This window comes from Urocitellus parryii, chromosome 10, assembly GCF_045843805.1.
Source record: "Urocitellus parryii isolate mUroPar1 chromosome 10, mUroPar1.hap1, whole genome shotgun sequence".
Lineage (NCBI taxonomy): Eukaryota > Metazoa > Chordata > Mammalia > Rodentia > Sciuridae > Urocitellus > Urocitellus parryii.
Window position 1 is genome coordinate 45,451,928 of NC_135540.1, and position 22,593 is coordinate 45,474,520.

General features: G+C 32.4%; 1 protein-coding gene across 6 annotated transcripts in view; it reads left to right on the forward strand.

The window, feature by feature from the left end:
- Positions 1 to 22,593, forward strand: part of Rap1gds1 (Rap1 GTPase-GDP dissociation stimulator 1) — a 148,016-nt gene that overhangs the window by 38,656 nt on the left and 86,767 nt on the right. For all 6 annotated transcript variants that reach the window (XR_003301967.2, XM_026402008.2, XM_026402009.2 and 3 more), the window contains exons 3-4: positions 13,372 to 13,494; positions 18,629 to 18,754. Coding sequence is in view for 5 of the 6 variants with exons in the window: in XM_026402008.2 (XP_026257793.1) it covers positions 13,372 to 13,494; positions 18,629 to 18,754 (249 nt within the window). In the remaining variant the exon portion in view is untranslated. The remainder of the gene's footprint in view (positions 1 to 13,371; positions 13,495 to 18,628; positions 18,755 to 22,593) is intronic.

Sequence of the window (22,593 nt, forward strand, 5' to 3'; positions counted from 1 at the left end):
TACCAGCAAGTGCCATAATTTCATTCTTCTTTATGACTGAGTAATATTTCATTGTGTATATAAACCATATTTTCTTTATCCATTCATCTGTTGAAGGGCACCTAGGTTGGTTCCATAGCTCAACTATTGTGAATTGAACTGCTATGAACAATTGATGTGGCTGTACACTATAGTATGCTGATTTTAAGTCCTCTGGGTATATGCCAAGGAGTGGGATAGCTGGGGCAAATGGTGGTTCCATTCCAAGTTTTCTGAGGAATGTCCATAGTTCTTTCCAGAGTAGTTGTACCAGTTTGCAGTCCCACCAGCAATGTATGAGTATACTTTTTTCCCCACATTGTTGCCAACATTTGTTTTTGCTTGTATTCTTGATAATTGCCATTCTGACTGGAGTGAGATGCAATCTCAGTGTAGTTTTAATTTACATTTCTCTAATGATTATTGGTATTTGAACCTGAAGGTAGAGTAGTATTAGGCTACTTTTTACTTAGTATTGTACTTGAAAGTCCAAATGAGTTGTATTTTCTCCAGAATACTTTTCTTACATAGTCTAATACCTTCCTCTTTACCTTTTAAGTTTCAGATTTCCTAAGTACCCTTTTGTCATTGTAAAACAAAGTTTTATCATTAAGTAGACTTTGGAATTTATAAATGAGCTATTTGGGGAAATAATGCAATTTATTGAATAAATTTTCTTAATGGAAGCTTCCTTATAAAGTATACATGTTCTTGTTATTTATTTACTTATGTTCAAAAAGTTTATTTTGATATGGTATGAGGTAAGGATCTATTTTTTCCCCTAGACATTCAATTTTCTTAATATCATGTGTTTTTTTTAATACATTTATTTTATTTTATGTGGTGTTGAGGATCGAACCCAGGGCCTCACACATGCTAAGCAAGTGCTCTGGTGCTGAGCCATAACCCCAGCCCCAGTATCGTGTGTTTTAAAATGTATTCTTTGTTAGTTAGTGAGGCTCCTTTTAGCCTGTACTGACCACATAGTTTCATATAATTGCATCAGTATCTGGGTTTTATTCTGTCCCATTAATCTGTTATTTATTGTGCTATCACCATGCTGTTTCAGTTATGGTCACTTGTGGCGTAAGTTTCCCATTATTTATCTGTCTTGAAAATTTTTTGTTTTTATTATTCTCATGGATTTATTATATCAAAACTTCTAGTAACACTTTGCCACATTCCTGAAAAATCTTACTGGAATTATGGCTCCCTTATTTCCTTCATTGATCCTCATATCATGACAAAGAGACATTTGAGTGCTGTTATAAGATGGTAGAGCAAAGGATGATAGTATGCTTTCCTAAAATCTTTGTGGCATGTTTGTGTTCTTACTGGAATATTATCTTCTGGAAGGGCTAAGATGATTCTCCCCTGTAGGAACCGTGGTGTATTGGTCAGGTTCACAAGAGAAGCAGAACCAATAGGATGTATGTAATAAATATTTATTTTAAGGATCTGGCTCATGCAATTATGGGGCCTGGAAGCCCAGATCTGCAGAGTGGACCAACAGGTTAGAGACTCAGGGAGGAAGCAATGTTGCAGTTCAAGAGTTCCCTCTTAACTTGCCAGTCTTTTGTTCTACTAGGTCTTTAGTTATTGAATGAAGCCCACTCACCTGTAGAGGGCAAATCTGCTTTACTCAAAATGTATTGACTGAGGGCTGGGGTTGTAGCTCAGTGGCAGAGGGCTTGCCTAGCATGTGTGAGACGCTGGGTTTGATCCTTAGCACCACATAAAAATAAAATAAAGGCATGCTGTCCATCTACGACTACAGAAACAAAAATAAAATAAAATAAAAAACAACAACAACGACAAAACACTGAAATGTGAATCTCATCCAAAAACACTGTCATAGAAACATCCAGAACAAATGTTTGACCAAATACCTGGATACCACAGCCCAGCCAAATTGACACAGATTTGACTATGGCAAATAGAATATACATTTCTATTGAAATATCAAAATGAATGGTATGGTACAGTAGTTAGATGTTGGGATAACTGCTACTGAAAAGGGCCATTGGAATTAGAATTTTCTGCACAAAAGTCTATAATTGGTTTTATTGAGATTTTTTTCATGACCTACTTTTTAATATTTATTGTAATAAATGCCAAAATGAGGCTACAAAAGTCAGAATCTTTTAAAAAAATTTTTTGATAGGGGCATATGAATTCAAAGTCCAGGATTTTAGCACACAGTGTTCTGTGAGGCAAATTTTCATTTTAGATCCTTATAATTTTCTCTTCCCCTAGTTAAGTGTTACATATCTTTTTATTATACTAAAGGAGCAAACAGAATGTTTTCATTTGGCTCATAATAACTTAGTTATGGATTGATCATCTTTTCTTTCTGATGTGCATGTGGGAGTGATAATATAAAGGCAAGGTAATTTTCTACAATGATTTTTGAAGGCTTAAAGAACATTTTTTGCGTATGTTTGCTTTTAAAAATTATAATCTAAAACCTGATTAGCTTAATGCAAAGTGAAAAGTTTAGTCCTTGCATGAACTCGTGATTGTAATTCTATAAAAATATATTCTTGACTTCAAAATTTTTGATAAGAGAATTCCTAAAATATAAGGCAGTCTCTTTATAACCTTGATCTTCTTTTATTTTAAAAGCAATTACAGCTACAACAACATCAATAAATATAATTCAGTTTCTTTATCTTTAATATTCCCATAGCAGTTTGTATATTCTTCTATTTTAGCTTATATCAATATATATTTATTGTTTGTGTATGCCTTTTTCATTTCTTCAGTTATAAATTTTGAAAGGGCAGAGATGCACTCTTCGCCTATCATTAATTGGGTACCACTGTGCATTAGTTGCTAATTGCCTTAGAGAGTTTAGTGGTTTACATAGATAAATAATAGGTAAGTTTTAATACCATATAATATGTTGTATAATGGAGCCAATTACAAAGTGTTGTAGCAATAGAGAACTGGATCCATTCATGGTTATAAGATTCAGAATACCACAGAGAATGACCTGTCTTCTGAGTCTTAATCACTAGATATGTATTTTATAGCGTACTCTTTTCTTTCCTTCTACCTGGATTTTCTTCAAATCTGAGACAGTTTACAGCTTCTTAGCATTTGGCTGCTGCCCACCTCCCCAAAATTGCCCTGTTATATAGAATGTTGCTATTACAAATTTAAGGCCTCCAGCTTCAGCTGGTATTTCTTTAATGTTTTCACATATTCCTTCTTTGTGAAATGTATCTTTTTCCTTTTTTGCTGAGAGTATATTTTATTGTCCTTAAAAGCTCAGCTCGTGTTACCTTATTCGTCAGCATTTCCATGGTTATACAACTGTATCAATAACATTTAATTGTGATAATTTATTAATCTCACCCTTTTTGTTAATAGATAGTTTACTGAAGATGATTTGCATCCTCTATCTTACAGTTTCTATAGGGACTCAGTAAAAACACACTTTCCTTGGGTGATCTCATCCACTCCTGGGTCCTTCACTACTAAGTATGTTCTGACAATTGGGAGACAGTTACATTGTGGTGTGTATTTGGATAAGCCTGAACAAGGAATGCTGAATTTTGAAAGTACAGTGTACTTGAGCTACATAAATGTGAGGACTTGTGTGGAAAATTCCTGAGGTAGGAAAAAAACGTATTTCAGTAAGTAACTCAAAACTTTGATGTTGCTAGCAGGAGCGGGTCAAGAGATGAAAACTTGAAAGCATTAGAGATCAAATTATGAAAGGACATTTTATGCTATCCTAATATCATAGAAAAGCAAGTGAAAAACACCAAAAATTGTGGTGGTTGTCTGAAAGATAGACTGGAGAATATCCATGAAGAGGAGGACATGTTTTTCTGAGACAAGAGTTAAGGATCATAGGCTAATATCAGTTAATATCATAGGCTGGTGGAGGTGTTAAGGAACAAAATATTTACACTCTGAATTACCAAGAAAGATTATCTTTGACAGTGATGGGGAGATACTAACTGTTTTGATTTACTGGCTTAGGAAATATGAAGGGAAATGACTACAGAATAAAATGATTATTGAACAATGTTGAAAGTCCAATAAGATTATAAAATTTGGATTTGTAGTGATACCAGTTTACATATTTAATAATATGACAACTATTTTTAAATTGGGGAACATGAAATAGTACATAGCTAGAATCATTTCGTATCAGAAGATTTAGAAGTAAGGTGATGTGGGTTTTTAGGGAATTTAGTTAATACTAGAATTACAGAAATGAGGTTAAAAAACTAACAAGGAAATAAAAGACATGGTATCAGAAATTGATTTCCAAATTTAAGCTTTCAAGCATGGAGCAGTTCTACATGATCATGAGACCCTGAGTATGATTCTGCTGTGGATTGTTAAAGAGCAATGGGAATTGGGTCATTTGTTAAAGTCAGGGAAAGTGAGGCAAAGTTATTAACCATCTTAGAGTTTGAGATGGTTGCAAAAATTGGAGGAGGGGGGAGAAAACTGAAAGTAAACTATAGTGAACCTGATGGTTAGAATACTAATAACGAGAATAGTATAACCTTAACAGATGGTAGTAGCTGAAAAGAGAGAAAATTGTTTTTTAATGAAGCCAGAAGACAACTACCTCAAATTCTTTTGAGCTAGGAAGTTGAGTAAACCGCAGTTAAGGAATCTGCTTGGGAATACTTCAAAGGAAATTTCCAGAGAGATCTCTAAAGTGAAAGGGAGGAGGGAGAGTTTGAGGAGTATTTGGATTCTGCTTATAGTCCTTAAGGAGTCCAAGAAGGAACAATAAAACGTTTTCAAAACTAGGTTTGAAGGGATATTTAAACCTGATAAATGCATTTATTCTCTTTTCTTGGTAGATATGGTGACCTAAAGTATGTTTTTGTTTTCAGTTAACGTTGATGGATTTTGTTGTTGTAGCCAAACTATATTGAGAAGATATACTTGAAAAAAGCATCTGATGTACTGGGGCTGCATCTCAGTGGTAGGGTTCTTACCTACCATCCTCAAGGCCCTGTGTTCAATTCCCAGCACTGAAAAAGAAAAATTTACTTAATTTCATTCTCTTTTCAGAATGACTCAGTGCAGTTATAGTGCTAATATATTTTGCATAGACTTGTTGGCATTTTCCCAACTGGTTCTTTAGCCATAGTGTTATTTTTAAAGTATTTTTAGTTGTAGATGGACACAGTACCTTTATTTGTTTTTATGTGGTGTTGAGTATTGAACCAGTGCCTCATACATGTGAGGCAAGTGCTCCACCACTGAGCCACAACCCCAGCTCTCTTTAGCCATATTCTTCATGTCTTTTTTTTGTGACAAATATTTTATTATTCAATATTTATCAGCAGTACTCTTTTAATAATCGATTGTCCTCCGTTAAGGTCTCACATTGACTTATCAGCGACTTGTCACAATTTCATATGATAGTCTTATATGTTAATTTTCTTGAGATTTGATATTCCTTCCATTTATTTCTCAGAATAAGACTTCATTCTTCTTCCTTCTTTCAAACATGCACTTTTAAAAATACTAAATTTATTCAAAATATCCTATAGTCAAAGACTCTGCTGTCACAGCCTATATCTTAGCCATTCTCCCTAAAAACTTAAAATCTTTCTTTTTTTCCTTTTATTCTTAGCCCTTTCCTTGAGCTTCATTTTGCTAACTGAATTTTTATTCTCTGTACAATTTTAGTTGAAATTATAATTTATTTCCATAAAGCTTTAAAAACATTTCAGTTCTACTTAAGCCAACATGATTTGATTTGGGTTTGTTTTCCCTTTACCTTTAATAAAGTAAAAATAAATCACTATATCTCTTCTTTACCTCTTTTATGTCCTATAGTTCTACATTTCTCTTTTTCTTTACTGTCACTTGAGACTCTTTCCCTCTCCCTATCCCAACCCTCTTCTCCCCTTTTCTGTTTCACAGCTCTCTTCCTATGGGGAAGCTCATGGGATTTGAGTGAGATGACTTTCACCTCAGGAATCTTCTAGACTGTGTGATCTATGAGCTAGTAAATTCCTCATTGATGTATTATACAGTACTTTGTTACCTGCAGTATGTCTTAATACACAAAGTTTAAAATATTTTTTGTTTATAAAATATGTGGATGACTATATTATATAGAATTTAGGAAATATAGAAAAATAATTTTTTTTATTTTTTCAAAATTTGAATCATACCTTATAAATAACTTTCTTTTTTAAAAACAGCATATTTTGATCAGTCATGATATTAAATATTCTTTTCAAATATTGAAAATGATTATATAATGTGCTTTTTAGATGGCTAGACAACAGTGGTAGTTATCTATAGAACATCTCTCAGGTACATTTTAAGATGACATAATGATCCATTCAGGTGTTTTTTTCCTTACACTGAGGTTACTATAATGTCAATTTTAAGTGACTTCTTAACTTTTTTTTTTTTTTTTTACTTTTCTGTGTCCCTTCTTGTTTGTTTTGTTTTCTTGGAAAAGTAGAGTAAATTTTATTTCACATTGACTTGTAGTTAGTATAATTTATAGTTAGCATTAAAGGAATCCCTCAAATCACTCATTCTTTTAGATGTCTCATTAAGAAATGATTTATTTGAAAAGCGGTATGTAATCCCGTAGGCTCACAGTAAACATTAGGAAATTAAGGACTTCATAAAATTCTGCAGATGCCAGATCTGTTCAGCTTTATTTACTTGATATATTCCTCCAGGGTATTTGACAATAGAATGGAAATAGATCCTTAATTGAAAATATTTGTTCACTGTGTTTTGTTACACACCCATTATCTTGGTCTGAAAAGTGAAAGTCCACACTTCCACAGGAAATGAATCTTCAGTAATGATTTTCATCTTCTAGGTAAATAATTCTAGTTGCATTCTCTGCTTCTACCTTAGTCATTAACACAGTCCTTTTGGTGTTTACTTTCTCAGTAAATCTCTTTTATTTTTTAATAGTACAATTTTTAGTTTTTTAGCAACTGCTTTATGACCTAGTTAGTGGTAATTTTAAAGAAAAAGTCAAACTAGCACGTCTTCCTGCTTGTTTTGTTGATGATTTCTAAACACAACTTCTACTCCCACAACTTACATTATCCCTGGAATTTAAATGACTGTAAGATTATCAAAATCATTTATTGTAATTTTACAAAATGAGTCTCACAACTTAATTTTTTAGTAAGACCTATTTCTGATGATGAGTCATTGTATAAATGGGGTTTGTTCCGTTCCTTCTTTTCACGATTGCATACATTCTTTTCTTTCTTGCATCTCTGTTCCTTTTGTGTGGTTAAGATCTCTCTGGGGAAAAAAAGGTTTTCGTCATGAGAGAAATGTCATTTTATTCACACATACACCCCCACACACTTCATGTGCTTCCATTTTCTTTTGAAAACTTTAATTTCTCATTTGTTGGTCCATGAGTTTACTTATAGTCAGCATATTCCTCTTATGTATTTTAAACCCACTTTATTCTTTATAGACTAGTTACCTTTCTTTTCTTATCACGGCCTTAGTTTAGCTGTTCCAAAATACTATACATTCCTTTCTTATTCAGTTATCTTACTTTAGTTTCTATTCCTGTAAAATATGTTAAGAAAGACATATTTTTCATAATTTGGCAAGTCTAGTCAAGGTATTGTCAACAATATGTATATTCCAAATGACAGTTGGGGTGGACAGAGTACCAGCTAGGAATCAGAAATACTAGTTTCTTGTTTTTTCCAATATAATTGTACCATATGGTCTTACTTATTTAATATAAAAAACATGACAATTCATGCCTATCTCACATGACTGTTTTAAAAACAAAGAGATAAAGCTGGGCCCATAAGAATGAATGGCTTTTGATAGGTAACTTTGAATGAGGGCAATATAAGTCTGAGTAAGAATTATCTAAAATGGTAGGGTGAGTGGGGCTTGCATTTTATTTTATGTATTACTAGTATTATTTTTGATACCAGGAATTGAACCCAAGGGCACTTAACCACTGAGCCACATCCCTAGTGTATTTATTTATTTTTACTTACTTATTTACTTACTTATTTATTTTGAGACAGGATCTCATTAAGTTGCATAAGGCCTCACCAAGTGGCTAAGGCTGGTTTCAAACCTGTGATCCTCCTGCCTCAGCCTCCCAAGGGATTGTATAGCAAGGCACCACCATTCTTGGCACGGGAATAGCATTTTAGAGAGGGAACATCACTTGCAGAAAGGAGTTATGAAATAGAAGGATTGGTTTGGGTTACTCTTCAGTCATTTAGTGTGGTTGGAGGTAGGAGATACAATCGGAAAATATGAATGCCTTTGAATGTTTATCTAAAAGTTGTGGAGGATAGTTAAGATTTAGGGAAGTGGCAAAATTTGCATTTCCAGAAGTTTATTCTGTATTATCATAGATGACAGATTGGGTGGAAGAAGCCAAAATGGAGTTAGGGAGATTTTTAAAGCTGTTGGATTGAATAAGGTCAGAACCAAGAACTTGAAATGGCAGGAAATGTAGAAAGGAAACAATAGGTACAAAAGATAGTAGTGAGATGGAAATCTTTGGAACCTATGTTCTTATTAAATGTGGGTGGTAGGAAGCCATTTACTAAAAGAGAAATTTATAATTGATCTAAGGTTTCTGGCTTAAATTCCCTTCTATTTACTGAGATGAAAATCAGAATGAATTTAAATCAAAAAGTAAATTGGATTTGGGATGTTAAATGTGAGATATTTATAATATCTCCCAGTGCAAATATTTTGTTTTCTATTTGATAAGAGAGGATTTGGGACTTGGTAGTAAATGAAGTCCTGGATTTGAATCAGAATGCCCAGGCATAGAGCCAGATTTCTTTGTTATCCCTATTTTTAAAATCTCCCCCTTGCTTAATGTACATTTCCTCAGAAACCAGGATATCCATGGTCCTTTGAGTCATATTACTGGTCCTTTTAGTCAATTCCAAACCTGAGTCCTCACTGAAAATATGTCTTCTCCACAAAGTCTGCCTTAAAGATCCATAGGACATGTAATATCAAAATATTATTCTCAAAACTAAGCAAAACTTAAAATATCTTTTATTATGTTAAAGCTATATTACCAATCTAATTCAAATATGTTTTTAACCAAATAGAGTCATAGTAGTAGCAGTCAACATTTTTGTTTTTCTAACGTGGAGTTGTTATTTAGTTATCAAATACTATTTATTAGTTTGTGTTCATGAAGATTATATGATAATGTAATAATTTCAGCTTATTGTGGTAGCTTACTTGAAAACTTCCTGTTGGTATTTAACTGAAGATAATTAGTTTAATGTATTTACTTGGTTATCATTATTGGGAACTTTACCTTTTCTCAAACCATAATCTTAAATTACATAGTTCCTGCCTATTCCACCTTCTCCATCCTTTGTCCTGCCTGGTTATTGTCCTTGAGGAGTTGTAAGCATTGTGCTTTAACTTTTCTCCGTTCAGCAGTGTAAACTGGCTTCTTCAGGTTTTCTGGCTTAAACATCCAGTTTTAAGTGTCATAACTGGGCTGCCTCTTGTCTTTAGGAGGCCAGGTAGGGTGTGGAGGTAGAGCTTGGGAGGACTGCAAGGGCTACTGGGCATGACTCCTACAATAGCTTCTACATATCTGCTATTAGAATAGTAATTGCCCTTCATATATGGGTCCTGCATAATTCAAAGGGTGCTCCTAAGTGCTTGTAATTTGTAGACATACTCAGACATTTTTTATGACTGCACCTAAGTATGAAGGAGGAGAAAGATATTGAATTGATTCTTAGAAACATGTCAAAGGAGTGTAGTTAAAAATGCCAATAGTAATCTGGCTAAAGATAATGAAAAATCTGCCTTTCTTTAAAAGAACACTTGATCACAGTGCCTTGTTAAAATTTTTATTTTGTTTTAACAGGTAGCTATTCATTGGGACCTGCAAATATCAACCTCAGTGCCTTTTATAATCATTTCAATGGTGCTCACAAATATCTGAGAACATCTATGAGTTTGAATGTAAATATACAGCTTGAGATACAGTCGAATGTCAATGCAGAAAGTATTCTAAAATAAGGTTAAAACTTTTTAGTTATTTATTGAACAGTGATGTTTTAGTGATAGAGTAGTATTTTGCTTTTTATGTTTTTACAACAAAGAGAAAAGGGTAATTCCTGATGCTTAGATTGTAAACCTTTACAGAAATTCATATGCTGGCAGGTAATACTATTTTCAAATTTTTGATTTCTATTTTAGCATAGCTGTTCTCCCAATTGCTTTGATTATAATTTGTGGAAAGTCTTACCAGAGGGCAAGTGTCTGCATTATTTTCCCCTTGCCCCTGACATTCAGCTCTGATATTCAGCCATTCTTTCAGTTAAAATGAGGAATGCATCGGTGCAATTAGCTTGCCTTCACACGCACAAATGCCTCAGCTCCACATCTAATCATGATTCATGCCTTATGCCAGACTCTTGCAGCCATCCCAGCATCAGCAGATGGTGGGGCTAGACCCCTGGGGCAGCTTGCCCCAGTGTTGCAGGTGGTACATTCTCTGGTAGTAGTGGTCAGAAAAGGAAGGATTTTTTAAACATGGCAAGTTGAGTTGAGTTAGTTTTGACTTCTTGCTTTAAAAAAATTAATGAATGTTAGGTGTTAGATTTTTCAAATGGTAACTTAAAAACTTATTAGTCTAAGATATAAAAGCATATACTGGTAGTGATATGTTATTTTCACACAGATCTCAGGCACTAGAGAGGTGCATGAGATAGTAGCTTTTAATTTTTTATTCAGAACTCATAATTAGAAATACATTTTATATTATATATATATGTGTGTGTATATATATATATATACTTATACACACACACATACATACAGTCACATTTGCATGTGTGTATACATAACAACCCAAAATTTCATTGTTTTAACTTACAGTATGCAGTTATTTTCCTACTTTTTTGTTGTTGGTGGTATTAATTCTCTCTTTTTAAGAAATTGCTGGTAATCATTCACCAAATAAAATTTCAGAGCTCACTAATGAATCGGGATCCACAGTTTGAAAAACGATATACTAAAAGTTGGCACTTACTATAAAAATATATTTTTATGGGCTTTCTGAAATTATCCTATTAAAAATGGTTTTCCTGCTCTTTTGAATCATATTAGCCTCCATTTACTTAACAAGAATTTTGTAGTGTTTTCCATTATTTGTATGTATATCCAAAGATCTAAAGCTACACTTCCTGTTGGTATTTAACTGAAGACAGTTATTTTAATGAAACAAATTTAAATTGAATGCTCTAATGAATATTATCTTTAAACACATACCATTTCTCTTTATTGTTTATAAAGAGTAAATTTATTTCCTTGAACTTTTATTTCCATCATCATTCCTGTTATCTTTTATTTTAATAGACCCTTTTTTCAAAGACAGATACATGAAATAGCTTGGTTTCATAGGCTTTTTAAGGAAAGAAGTTGGAAACCTCCTGACTTTCTGTATCACCAAATAGAATTCTGAATGTTATGGATTTTACTGTTTACTATTTCCTTTCTTTATTAGTGATGGTTAGAATGAGTTATATGAAAAAACTTAGTAGTCATATGGAACTATGTCCACTATCACTCATTCATTCTATATAAAATGATATGAAGTAGGGAGTTTGTTCATTATTATTTCCAACTTTTAAAAATTTATTGCAGTGCTGAAGATTAAACCTAGGGCCTTGGAAAAAAGGGTACACTTGTACATTGCTGGTGGGACTGCAAATTGGTGCGGCCAATTTGGAAAGCAGTATGGAGATTCCTGGGAAAGCTGGGAATGGAACCACCATTTGACCCTGCTATTGCCTTTCTCGGACTATTCCCTGAAGACCTTAAAAGAGCATGCTACAGGGATACTGCCACATTGATGTTCATAGCAGCACAATTCACAATAGCTAGACTGTGGAACCAACCCAGATGCCCTTCAATAGATGAATGGATAAAAAAATGTGGCATTTATACACCATGGAATATTACGCAGCACTAAAAAATGACAAATCATGGAATTTGCAGGGAAATGGATGGCACTAGAGCAGATTATGCTTAGTGAAGCTAGCCAATCCCTAAAAAACAAATACCAAATGTCTTCTTTGATATAATGAGAGCAACTATGAACAGAGTAGGGAGGAAGAGCAGGAATAAAAGATTAACTTTAAACAGAGACATGAGATGGGAGGGAAAGGGAGAGAAAAGGGAAATTGCATGGAAATGAAGGGAGACCCTCATTGCTACACAAAATTACATATAAGAGGTTGTGAGGGGAATGGGAAAATAAACAAGGAGAGAAATGAATTACAATAGATGGGGTAGAGAGAGAAGATGTGAGGGAAGGGGAGGGGGGATAGTAGGGGATAGGAAAGGTAGCAGAGTACAACAATTACTAATAGGGCATTATGTAAAATTGTGGATATGTAACTGACGTGATTCTGCAATCTGCATTTGGGGTAAAATTGGGAGTTCATAACCCACTTCAATCTAATGTATGAAATATGATATGTCAAGAGCTTTGTAATGTTGTGAACAACCAATAAAAAAAAGAGAATGAATAAATAAATAAATCAATAAATAAATAAGAAAAAAAAAGAATCTTTTGCTAGGCTTGGTGGTGCACATCTGTAATCCCAGGCAGCTGAGGTTGATCTTGGGAGCTAGACATCAAGAGATTGCTGCCTGGCATACCTTCATTTTAGCCCTGTGAAACTCATCTTAGACTTCTTACTACAGGAGCCTAGATAATAATTTTTTTGTCATTTAAGTCACTATCTGTAGCAACTTCCTTGAGCAGCCATAGGGAATTGACACAGTAACTCAAACTTTACTCAATTTTAATTTCCAAAACAATAAAAACCAATTAATGTCATATTATGATAAAAAAAAAAAGAAAAAAAAAAACGTAGGGCCTTGCACATGCTAAGCAATTGTTCTCTCACTGAGTTACATCTCCAGTCCTGTAATTCCAAATTTTTAAGTTGCAATATCATTATAAGGAACCATAGAGTTTATATAAAATAATATCCTGTTATAGCTGTAAAAATTCAAAAGAGACACAGAGAAAGCATTCCTGTTCTAAATAGACAGGCTTGAAACCAACAATAAAAGTAAGTTTTCTATGCACATGATATTTTCAGAAAGAATTCTTTTAATAGTCTGATTGTAGATAGACAAAATCTTGTAAAGTGTTTTGTGTGATTAAAACTTAAGATCAAAGCAGTTCATGGCATAGAAGATAATTTATATAAATAAACATTTGAATATATGTTGAAACTATATTATGAATAGGAAGATTCTTAAAGAATTTATTATAGATTAAGTTGTCAGTGTTTGTATTAATGATTTTCTTTGTATTATTTCTTTCAGATATGGAAACAAGTGAAAAAATGCAAGGAAGTGGAATACTTCAAGTGTTTGCAAGTCTTTTGACTCCACAGTCTTCCTGTACAGCCAAAGTAGCTAACATCATAGCAGAAGTAGCCAAAAATGGTGAGGTTTTCCTCAAGAACTTTTCTGCTGGGAACATCTTCAGTTTTACACTTTACTTGTCAGTATGTTTATATGTTTTAATTTTATAGATTAGATTTTTTCTATTCTTTTTTCTTTGACATTTTTTCATGTAATTGTTTGAAATGACTACAGTTCTAGTCATTTAATTCATACATTTCTCATTTGCTGTTTCATTCCTTCAGAGAAGAACTAAGGGAAAGAACTGCTAGTCTTTGCATAATTTATTACTTTGCATATATGATTCTTGAGCTTGTCAGTAAGTCATTCATCTTCATTGTCATAGGAGAGGTTACCTTTTCTGTTGATTTGTGTTATAGCCAGATTGGCTTGCTTTTTTTTTTCTTCCCCAGTCTTGCCTATCCTTCTGACATTGGCATTTGACATCAATAATGCAGTTGGAATGTATGTTCTGTTTCCTGCACTTGATTTCCTGGAAAACATCTACTTTTAAAAAAAAAAATTCCTGTAAGAATACCTTGGAAAAGTAACAACAGCAAAGTTAGATTATATAATACTTAATTCATTGTTTATCAAACCTCCATTGAGAGATTTTTAGAAGAATTACAGCAGAAATGTTTGCACATGATTTTAATTCAGTCAGTTTGAGAAAACTGAATTTTTTTAAAATATTTTTTTAGTTGTAGATGTGCACAATACCTTTATTTATTTATTTATTTTTTAAAGAGAGAGTGAGAGAGAGAGAGAGAGAATTTTTTAATATTTATTTTTTAGTTCTCGGCAGACACAACATCTTTGTTGGTATGTGGTGCTGAGGATCGAACCCGAGCCGCACGCATGCCAGGCGAGCGCGCTACCACTTGAGCCACATCCCCAGCCCCACAATACCTTTATTTATTTTTATGTTGTGCTGAGAATTGAAATCAGTGCCTCACATCTGCAAGGCAAGTGCTCTACCACTGAGCCACAACCCCAGCCTTAGCCCCAGAAAACACTGAATTCTTAAAGTACTTTTTTAAGCATGAGGGAAAGCCATAGTAAATGTAAATAATACTTTAGTGTGCCTCAATTTGTCAAAGTTTGATATTATTTTTAGGCCTTTTATTTTAATTTGTTGCACACTTTATTATGTTGCATTTTATGCTTTAAAGAAAAAAATTTTAAATGCTGAATTCTTTTGTTTAATCATTATACCAGGTGGCTTTGTAAAGTACTACTGTGTATTGCTTGTGACTGTAAAAACATGTTCTTATGTGTGTTTTTGGAAAGAAAATAGCCACATAACTTTTTTATTTAAAGGTTATCACCATGCCTTTAGGCTTCAGTTACACTGTATATTTTGTTGTTGTTACTTGAATGTCACATCTGAGAGTCAAATCTAGATGTGATTTGCCTAGATGGAACCTCTCTAGGCATTGTTTATAGCCTAGACCAACCCTATCAAAATCTTCTTAGATACAAAGCATCTTGTTTTTTAAGATAGGTAGTTAAATTTTAGCCTTATTAGAATCATACTGTAGATTTTCAGAAATTGAGGTAGAGGTACAATTTTTATGTTAAAACACTCTTTCTTAAAAATGGGCACAAATACTGTTGTATAAATTCAGAAATTTTATGCTCTTAATATCATTGCTCATAATGCTTTGTCACGGTTTCATGACAACTCTGCTACTAGAGATTCTTTAAGTAATGCTCTAAAAGACATGAGTGTGTTCTAAAGACAATACAATTTTTAGCATGTATAGTTTAAATCAAAGGCTAATGAAAAGGGCGTATTGTTAGCCTCTACTAGTTAAAAATAAAGGGTATACATTTGGATGTTTATTGCTTAATGACCATGACGCTTTTTTTGAAGTGACCAACTGAGAAAGTAGATCAGAATCTTTTTTTTTTTAACACAAATACATATCTTCAGAAATGCAACGTGATACAACAGAGTATATTAATTATACTTGTATTTATTCTTGTTAGAAACTTTACAATGAACAAACATTGTATGAACCAGAGAAAAATGAGGTTGGAAGTTTATTTGTTTATCTTACAGTTATTATGTAATACACAGGAGAAAATTAGCATATACTTCATAGTTTCAGAATAAACTAAAAGTCTGTTTAAATGTTTGCATACAAAAAGAAGCTCTAAAAATTAACAAAGCTGACTGTGCTGACATTAACACTTCAGAGGAGTAATAAGATATCACATGCACAAGTTTAATGTGGGAGGATAGCTATGACCATAAATCATAGTAAAAGATTTTTAGACTTTTTAAAATAAATTATTCCCTTTTATAAATAACTTAAGACTGATATAGGGCACTGGAATAATAAACAAGATAGGAAGACTATGAATACTTCTTCCTTTTCAGAATTGGATTCTGAAGGTAACTAATAATAATTTTTAATACTACTATTATGTGCCTTCATTGTGCCAAGTATTATGTACATAATTTCAAATTCTTTAATAATCTGTTTTCTTAGATAGGAATCAACTTTGTTATTAAACTTTATTGTCATTATGGTAGTATGATGCCTATTCCTTAAAACCTATGAATTGGATTTCTGCATTGAAGTTCACACTTTATGCAAAAAATAAAAAAGAATTCTGTGTCACATAGATATACATACATACAAAAATTTAAGGATTTCTGCTTTCTGTAGCTTAATGGCTTCACTGACTTTGATATCTATTCATTATTAATCTGTATGCATTTTTATTTTAGCCTCCCCTTAGAGTACTCCCCAGCCTTTCCCTTCTCAAGAAGTTTTTTTTCAGTTCTCTGGAGTTCAAATTGCCAAGAGTGAGAATTTGATTTTTCTTTAGTTCGTCACCATTGCTCTGTTTAGCAGATCTTGAAGCGTAAACCATCTTTTTAGGCTATTGACCTACATAGGCTGATGTGAGTTAGAATCCAGCTAGCTGAGATGAGGGAGCAGACTCATTGTTGGGAACACAGGCACGTATACAACAATAACCCCTTTGAGTAAGGATGACTATCACAGCCATTCTGAAGCCTCTCAATATGATATAGTATTTTAAACGTATTCTGATACTCTAATATATTTTTAAAAATATATCTATCTGAAGCATGGTTTTTAAACCAGCTAAGGAGGGCTGCTGCTCTTAGTTAAAAAATTGTTTTTAAAGGATGTTACTTTCTTCAGAGGCTGGCAGTGTTGCCTTTACATTGACTGTAAGGCTGAGGACTGTCATAGCCTTGTTCTATCTTTTTATGTTTCTGAATAAAATTCATTTGAGCAGTTTTATTTGATGCCATGGTTTTCCTATATTATTTAACTTAAATAATTTTAAGAATACCTGAAGCTTTTGTTTGTGGAATCAGTTTTGAGAAATTGGTATATAGGTAATTAGAACATAATAGCAAAGGATAGTAATACCTCTATGTTTCCTTTACTTGGGGAATAGTAACAACAAAACAAATAAAATAATGTGTAACAATAGGTTCTGTTTATGAAATGAGTGCAAATCATATTATTGCTAAATTTCTTAAGAGTTGTCAATGAAATGAGATGATCTTAACTGTTGGAGCTAGGTATAGCTTGGTGAAGAGGATAATGAACATCAGTCTTTAATTTGAGTTGGTGACACATTAATTTACATTTGAAATCTATAAAAATTTGTAAAGTAACAGTTAATGTAAGAGGTAGATAAGTAAATTAATGTGTCATTTCCTATAGATGATCACAGAATTTATGGCCATGTGTATCATAATTTGTTTTTCTGACAAGTGGTAGGGTACCTCCTACTACTGCAAGATTTTTAACATCTCACTTGATAGATACAATTGTTAAGCTTTCTTATTATTAATGTTTTAATATCAGTGATAAACTTAAAGGTTTAACTTAAGGTTATTTTTAAAATAGGAATTAATTTTAATATTGGAATTTTAAATCACAGAAAGTTTTCAGTGATAAAAGAAAGGATAGGAATGAAATCCATTGCTTTTTGATAGAGTGGAATACCCTGTTTTAGGGGGACAGGAAGATTTTTTTGTTAGGTTTTCAGTATTGGGATTGAACCCAGAGCCTCAGGCATGCTAGGCAAACACTGTACTGCTGAGCCACATCTCCACTACCCCCAATAAGAAGATGTTTAGAGGTGACAGTTCACATCACAGCTCTCTGTGTTATGCTCTAATTTGAAAATGAAGGAAGAGGAGGATTATTGCTTAAAAGAATACAGGTGAAACAAAAACAAAGGAGTGGATCTCCTTGAAAGTGAGAGTGAGAAGATAGTTATTTTTTTAGTAGTAAAAATTATAGGTTAAGAAATTAGCTCTGTGTTGATGAACTTTATTGACCAGAACATCCTGTTGGTAAGTTTTGATGTCCAAAATGACTATTCTGATATGGTTATTGGAGAACTTTTTTCAATTGCATATCTTCATTATCCTTAAATTTTGTTGTGGCCCATCATGAAGCACTATAAAATAGTTATTTCCAATCATGACCATGGTGGTACGATTGGGAGCCAATTAGTAGAAAATGATATACTATAAAGATAAGGGGAAAATGAGGTTGCAGTATAAGAAAACTTAACATTTGGTGCTTTAGACCTATAAGTGCTTGGGTACAGCAGCAGTTATAAGGGATCCATAAAAATGGATTTTTAATAAAGAATAGGAATGCAGAAATGGAATACATGATTTCACTAGGACTTACCAATTGAAAAGGACTATTATTTATAATGATTCACTGGAGTGCTTTTTAAATAAATTTGTTATTTTGGCTGGTTAGAGATCATATAATGAAGAATTAGGCCATGTGATGGATTAGTTTATAACTGTGGTACTTTAATTACCAGGCTCATAGAAAGAACATTGCCATCATTACATGCTGTTTCCAAAGCACATCCAGCTATTCTAAGAAGATAGTGATAAATTAGTTGTAATGGAAGTTAATTAAAAATCCTTTTGGTTTATGGCAGAAATTATCAACAAAGAAAACTATGACCCTCTCATTTTTGTGTACTTATTTCATGAACTGTTTAGTAGGGTCATAACAGAGCATTTTTTAACAGAAATGTACTTTTCAAATAGTAAGTCCCCCTAAAAAAATTAATAGTAGATACTTATTTTACTATGGGAATTGTTTATGTAAATTGTAGAATTTTAATTAAATATGCTTTTTATTTTCAGAATTCATGCGAATTCCATGTGTTGATGCTGGATTGATTTCACCACTGGTACAGCTGCTAAATAGCAAAGACCAGGAAGTACTGCTGCAAACTGGCAGGGCTCTAGGAAACATATGTTACGATAGCCGTAAGTGTTGAGTTGTCAGTAATACATTTGTAAATGTTTAAGAATTGTGATTTTCAGATTAATTGCATTTTCGTGTTTCATTCTTTTCTAGAATGACCAATACATTAACATGGGGTAGCATGATTTATCTCTGCTCATGTAGCAGAACAACTGTGGCCTACAAGCCATCATGCTCATAACTAAGAAGTGACAGGAAATTAATTATCTTCCTCTGTTACCACAGGAGATATTTTCTGACAAAAATAAGCATGTTTCTAAAAATTAGGGCTTTTAAATTAAGCAAGAATACATACGTTAACCTTACGGTTTATTGAAGATGTGTGTCAAATGAGAATGCTTATGGACAGTTTTTAAAATTTCTGAGTCTGTCCAAATAAAATTTTAATTGCTTTGTATTTAGTGAAAATATTCAGAAAACCCTGAAAATATTCAGAAAACCCATTATCTTCTCAAAAGCTAGATTGGCATTCACATTGACTCCATTGCTACTTGTCATTATGCCATTGTCATCTTCAACACCTTCTATAATGCATTGTCCCGGACAAAGAGAAACAAGAATTTGGGTATGTGTGTATTGCAAAAGTGTTATGATTTCTATTGTTCCTTCCTTTATATAAACAAAGTACAGAAAACCCTCAGTTGTAACCAATTTAATTAGGCTTAACCTGATTTTCCTTAGACTTTTCTAAGCCCAAACCACATATTTATCATTCACTTTTAAAGCCTCCTGGAAAATATAGTCTTATTTATGTAACTAGTATAACTTTTAATGCTTAAATTCCTTGTTGGGTTAATATCTCAAGTGAGTTTTTATTACAAACACAAAATGTGTGACCCTTTTATCGGTGCTTAAAACGTGATTCATGCTTAAGAGCCAGGTGGAAAGTAAGAGTATGAACATTAATTTATGATAAAAGAAAGAGAAGAAAAAATGAAACTCTAGTTATTATAATAGACTGGTAAGGCTAGCCTCATTTGTTCTCCTCTCCTTCTGTTTTCTGTAATGTGTTATGAGCCTTAAGCTTGAAATATCAGTAACATGTCCAAGGATGTGAAGGTCTTTACATCAATTTTAACTTACAGTTTCTAGTCTCCAGTGCTGCCTATAAATTTACCTATCTGCTTCTTTGCTCCTGTTTGTTTTATCTTAGAGCATTAGCTTTATTCACAAAATGCTAGTGCTTTATGTTTATAATTTTGTATTTTCATGTTTGTGATTTTTATTAAACACTCTACCTTATAATCACAACTTTTAAGAATGAACCATTATACATTTTATGATTTATTTTTAGAAATATAGTGTTAAAAAGACCTCTAAACAGTAATAAGCAAGATATAATGATATGTAGTTGGAGAGTATTGACTATTACTGTTTTTATTTTTATCCTATTTTTTCCTAGAAGTTAAGGCTACCCGAAGAATTCTTTAAGCCTTGTTCAGCATAGTTATTCTTGAATTGTACATTGTTTAAACATAGGGAGTATTATCTGTTTTGAGGACATTTGTCCTGGAATTTTACTTAGTATCGGCAAAATAGAAAACCAGTGAGTGATCTTTCATCTAATACTGCAGTATATTTTGTGGACACAGAGTAATTTATTTCCTGTGTACTCTAAGAAGACTTGAAGTTAGAGTAATAAGTTTCCAGTTAATAAGACTATCATTTTGGTGAAACTGAAATCTTATTATTATTGTGCTTACCAAATCCATTTTTTATATCTTATGAAAAACACAGTGTAAAGTTTTGTGGATATTCTTTAAGTTATGAAGTTAATTTTTTTTGTTTCACTTATTTATAACTACTTCATCCTCATTTAGTTCAATGGAAATTCTGCTTAAATGAGTAATTAAGAATAGTGAATACAAGCATAGTTTTATGCTTTTAGGCCTTGGTTAAGGAAAATGAAGTTGGCTTTTTTAAAAATGAGTATATATAAAAACTGATTTATTCTTGTAAGTCATATGATGAGAATGTGTTCATCATGCTGTGCTGTCTTATGCATATAATTTCTATAAGACTGCATGCTTTCTTATTATCTTTTAATTTTAAATTAAGTTTTTGTGGACTTAATGATTTCTTCAGAATTATTATAGTAACATAAGAGTCTATATTCAAATTTCAAGAATGATATAAAAGTCTGTAAGTGTGATGCTTGTATGGTTACTTATGAATTACCTGAAATGTGTTTCTTATTTGTTTTCTTTTAAGAAACCTAAAAGATGAGTTTCTCTTAGTTTTTAATGGCTTTCATTCTAATTAATTCATCAACCTTCTTCCCTCTCAAAAAGGTAATGCTTCATTTTTGAAGAAAAATAGAAAACTATATGTGAGAGCCTCGTAAATACATGGAAGTTTTTTCTTCCAAATATAGTATGTTTTAAAATTCACATTTACATTTCATCAAACTTACTTGTCAAGTTAAGTGGCTGACTTAACATTTTACTTATTTACTCCAAATGAACAACTTTTTAGTGTGATTTTATTCAGAATGATAGTAGGTTGCAGAAGATACTAGAGCTGATGTATACAGAAAGTACTGTAAGCAATTCACTATTGGAGGAAAAAAAATCAAGAAATTTGCGTGTGTGTTACAGGTTTTTATTTTGACACCTACAAAATAAAGCATATGCTGACACATTACAGTTAATATAGTTTATCTGAAAGGAGGAAAAGCTCCCTCTGTAGAAAGAAATATCATAAAATTCATGGAAATCTTTAGAAAAGAAGTAGGTCAGATTTCAGTTTTAACAGCTTTGACAGCTCCCATTTTAGGAACTCTTCCTAATGGAAGAAAACGGTCTTATATAATCTTAACAGCAAGTAACAGGCTGACATAACTACTAAATGGGACAGAGTAAGGCTTTGTTGCTGATGAACTTTTTGAATCCCAATCCCCCTCTTACATATAGAGATGAAAAAATCAGTGATTGGGAACATTTTTCATTTAAATGCCTGCTCAATTTTTTTTCTCCCAAATAGCTTCTAAGAACCTTCATTTATGAGTTTCTCTTTCGAAGTATCCAAATAGACTTTGATATAAACAACATTTTAAAACTTTTGCTCTTTAACTTTGTCAAAATAACTCTTTTTATGAGAGGTTTGACATCTTTCAGATGAAAGAAGAGAGAAAAATTGTATTTCAATTTAGAAAGGAAATGCTCAGGAATGTGGTTTTAAATAAAGAGAAACAGTATCATATTTCAGAAATACATTGTTTGGCCTATTAATCACACATTCTTCTCAAAGGTGATATAAAAAAAATGAGTGTTGCTTTCTTCCTATATGGCCATCTTTGTGGCATTCAATTCTTTCATTGATTTATTTTGTACAGCTGTGCACATTTTAAATTGATATAGTTAAATGGTCTTGTAATTTTGAAAAACCTCAAGTTCCCATCCTGTATTTATAATTTCAGGGAATAATTTGGTGTCTGGAGATTGAGTTTTCCATGTTTGTGAATATTTTTGCCTGAGGTCAGGAAATAACTGCGTGTTTGATGCATTAGTTAAAAAAAAATATTAGTAGAGGCAGGAGAAAATGCTTACATAAAATTAAATATTTGTCTTTTTTATTCAAAAGGAAAAATCACATGAACATTTTAAAATTAAATATTCCTCTTTACAGAAATAAAATTAATATTATATAATTAGTTCCATGATTGGAAACATATGTACACTTAAGGAAGAAAGGTTATATGGTAGGCTGTTTCACATGGTAGAAAAGATAAAATTATATTCTTAATTACTGAAGAGTAAATAAATATTCAGAAGGAGTTAGTAATCAGACTTGCCAAAAAGAGTGTTTATTAAATAAAATAAATATTATTTAATTGACTTCA